This window comes from Lathyrus oleraceus, chromosome 4 (assembly GCF_024323335.1).
Source record: "Lathyrus oleraceus cultivar Zhongwan6 chromosome 4, CAAS_Psat_ZW6_1.0, whole genome shotgun sequence".
NCBI lineage: Eukaryota > Viridiplantae > Streptophyta > Magnoliopsida > Fabales > Fabaceae > Lathyrus > Lathyrus oleraceus.
The window spans coordinates 441654625-441658229 of NC_066582.1; the positions used below are offsets into that span (position 1 = coordinate 441654625).

General features: G+C 33.3%; 1 protein-coding gene across 1 annotated transcript; it reads right to left on the reverse strand.

The window, feature by feature from the left end:
• Positions 1–828: 828 nt before the first annotated feature.
• LOC127075969 (ubiquitin-conjugating enzyme E2 5) lies at positions 829–3035 on the reverse strand. Its single transcript, XM_051017513.1, has 6 exons — positions 2807–3035; positions 2618–2697; positions 2090–2204; positions 1944–1996; positions 1624–1752; positions 829–1160 (listed from the first exon to the last, which is right to left on the reverse strand). The coding sequence occupies exons 1-6, from the start codon at positions 2848–2850 to the stop codon at positions 1021–1023; spliced, it is 561 nt and encodes a 186-aa protein (XP_050873470.1). The 5' UTR covers positions 2851–3035; the 3' UTR covers positions 829–1020.
• Positions 3036–3605: the final 570 nt, after the last annotated feature.

A 3605-nucleotide genomic window follows, 5' to 3' on the forward strand; every position in this document is an offset into this window, starting at 1 on the left:
TCATCATGACCATTCTTGATTTGGCGGTCCTCGCAGGTCCCGCACCAGCGAATTAAAGAGCGAACGCGAAATCGTGGAAAACACGGGAATCAGAAGTCGATTCTCACAAACGACGCCACATTTTCGTTGAGAAAGCAGAATTGAATGCAGTAGGTGAATTGAAGATCTTGAACAGCTAATGTTGATCTCCCATGTGACGGTGGCACAGGGTGGACATGCATAGTTAACACTCCAACGCTCATTCAAGATTCAAGATGAGCATAGTAAAAAATAGAAATCAGAAAGTGTATATTGCTTTCCGTGAGAACTGATTTTATACTTCAAATCAAGTTGAATGGAATTGAGATGAATAGGCCTCAACTATTTAGGCATATGACCGGCCCGAAAAAATAGTAATCTAAACAACAAAAACTTCGCAGGATGCAAGATAGGAGATTTGTTCCTCGTCCCCGTCCTAAAGTGCTTGTTCCTCGTTCCCGATCGCCGTCTCTAAGGTGACTTCGAGAATATGTCCTCGAGAATTTGCTCCACCTCCCCAAAAGGCCCATTCTTGGATCTCCAACAAAGCTACAATGTTCTATTAAAAAACTTGCTACATGGATTGAAAGGCTAGAAATCTAAGCAAAATAATTTAATTACTATAATCTCCTAAAGATATTCAATCTAATAATATGCCGTTTTACAAACATCTAATTCTATCCTTGCAACAAATAAATAACTTTAAATGATAATATGATGCAACAAAATAAATATGATTAGAAGTTGTTGTATAAAGTATATCTCTATATAATTTCAAACTATGTGACAATCATTAACACACTCAAAAACTCAGTTAACAAGAAATAAGATTGCATCATGAAATCAATGGTACATTATTTACAGTGAGAAAATAAAGTTACTTGAAGGGGAATTTTCCCCCTACCAACATCCAAGTACACATTCATTTGAATGAGGTGAGAACATAACTAGAACATCATGTACAGATAAAATACATAGAGAACATGACTTGCATACACAAGGCTAAGGGTCTGCCTTACCAGCCACCTGTTCATCACTAGAATCATATTCATCTTCAGTTAGCTCCTCATCTTCATCATCACTGGATTTCTCTTCGGTCGCAGCTCCAATGTCTTCTGGCTTGGCGTATTTCTCGCAGTACTCTGAAAATTGGCAGCAGGAAAAAACATGAGCAAATGTTGAGAAGTTATTGTTTCTGATATACATTCATAGATCATATCTCTGTATCCTACAATTCAGACAATGCCCATGTCTATAGTTTTAGTGTCATCATCAAGCTTGGACACTTGATACGTTGAAACACAATACACGTGACAGGAGAACGAATGGCAAAAATGAAATACAACTTTTCCTATGATAACGAGTGAACTTGAGGGAACAAGGAGTATGTATGATATGATTGAAGTTTATGTTTTGACACCATTAACATCTTATGCATCTAGATAATACCGTATAAGCCTCACTTTTCGGTTTAGGAATGGATGGAATCACAGGAGGAAGTTGCAAAATAGATGTAACAACGATTAAAACGTCAGTTCTGTTGGCAAATAACAACTTGTGATGGTCAAGTATATAATACAGTCAATAGAAGAGCAACAACAATACCTTTAACCCTTTGGTCATAAGTAGGTCGGTCACGCATCATTAACGCCGCAGCTTCTCCATTCAACGGATCCGATGGATTTGGATACAAAAGGAGTTGTGGCAGAAACACCTCAAATACATTGACAAGATCTGGAAAAAAGCAGATTTCGACATATAACAACAATCCAAAAAACATCAAAATGAAAAACATGAATCAAATCCAGTGTCGTTAAATCGCGGCCACTGCTTAAAGGCGCGGCGGATTTTTCGACAGCCGCCATAGTCAATCTGTAAAGGAATGAAATCATATTTCGTCAAAAGGTTTGAAGACAGATCATTACCAAACATGGGGCTCCAGGTCTGATTGATAACATCAAGACAAACCGATCCGGACCTGAAATTATAATCATCCAAGAAAAAGATGATCAAACATCAACTTATTCTTAAAATTAACACGCGAGGTAAATTACTCGAACAAGATTCATACATCTCATCAACATTTGGGTGATAGATCTTATTGATGAAGCCTATGGAAGGAGACTTATAAGGATAAGCATCTGGTAGCTCAACTCTTACTTTCCACACACCACCTTGATAAGGACCTGTCAAAATCCATCACACAAATAAGAACTTCAAAAATGCAAGGTGCATAACACACCAACAACACCTTTCTCAGTTTAACATCAACAACCATGACAGAACAATAAAACAAATCTCATGCCAATTTTTTCAAGCTAAAAATCTGTGTTCTATCAAGACTAAGAAAAATCAATAAGAACAATCATATTGTTGCTTCACAAATCTATTATGCAGAATCTACTGAACAATCAAACCAATAAGCAAAACAAGAATCTTTCAGATGCTACACAAATCTAAATCCATAGTAACCAAAGTCAAAATCAAGTCAAATAATAGAACAACAAAAAACAAAAACAAAAAACCCAAAAAAAAAATTAACAAGGATGAGTGAAAAAGTAGAAAAAATAAAGAGAGAGAAAAAGGGTAATTAATTTACTTTCATTTGGTCCATGAAAATGAACATAAAACTCTTGCATTCCATCGTTAATCATCTCCACTTTGTAATCACTCATCATCCTAATAAAAATCAATAAGAGAATGATCAAGGGTGAAATTAAGATACCCAATTGAAAAAAGATAAGAACTTGAATGAAAGTAAAGTGAAATTGAAAAGTTGAGAATCAACAGTTTCATCAAGTCCATCTCTCGTCGCTTGCTTGGGGAAGACATGTTTGGTTTCTGGTTTCTCTCTCTATGCTGGTTTGGTTTAGTTTGTTCCTTGCTCGAGAGAGAGAGAGAGAGAGAGAGAGAGAGAGAGAGAAGGGAAGAAGAGAGGATTGTAGAAGAGGCTTTGCTTGTGGAACTGAAAGAAGTAAATTTGGTTTAGACAGCCATCAGCAAAATTAGGAATTAACAACAATGTTAATATTAACAATTTGGTTTATTATTGTTTTTTGTCATTTTTTATACCCTCTCATAATTACACTACACTATGCAACATGGATAGAGACAAGATATCATAAAAAAAATTAAATAAGAATAGAATATAAAAGTCATATAATAGATTTAGCATCCGATTTTATTTTTTAAAAAATTATATTTCTTGATTTAAATTTTAAAATAATTATTTTCTTTAATTATCATGTTTCAAAAAAAAAGAATTTCAATAGTATGCTTTTAAAATTATACTTAAACATCATACCAAATGTATATAAGAAATAAAATAAAAATAAATACTTGATTAACAAATGAATATAGACGTAAATATAATTGATGCAGGTATATAACACTCATGTATCAATTTTTAAAAAAAAATAATAGTCTAATAATAATTTTGGGAAAGATAGTTATGAAAAAATTGTTATTTTGAAAAATAAATTCTTAGAAAAACTTATATATTTGATAAGAAATATTTGATATACTCATGATGATAAGAAATATAATATTGTTATTTATCACATTTAATAAATATATATTATATTTAA

Bases quoted from the DNA above. Each gene is read 5' to 3' on its own strand.
- LOC127075969 (XM_051017513.1), bottom strand. From the start codon at position 2,850: ATGTCTTCCCCAAGCAAGCGACGAGAGATGGACTTGATGAAACT. The intron at 1,997-2,089 runs GTATGAATCTTG...TTATAATTTCAG, and splicing joins CACCCAAATGTTGATGAGAT to GTCCGGATCGGTTTGTCTTG. The intron at 1,161-1,623 runs GTATTGTTGTTG...GCCAATTTTCAG, and splicing joins TTATGACCAAAGGGTTAAAG to AGTACTGCGAGAAATACGCC.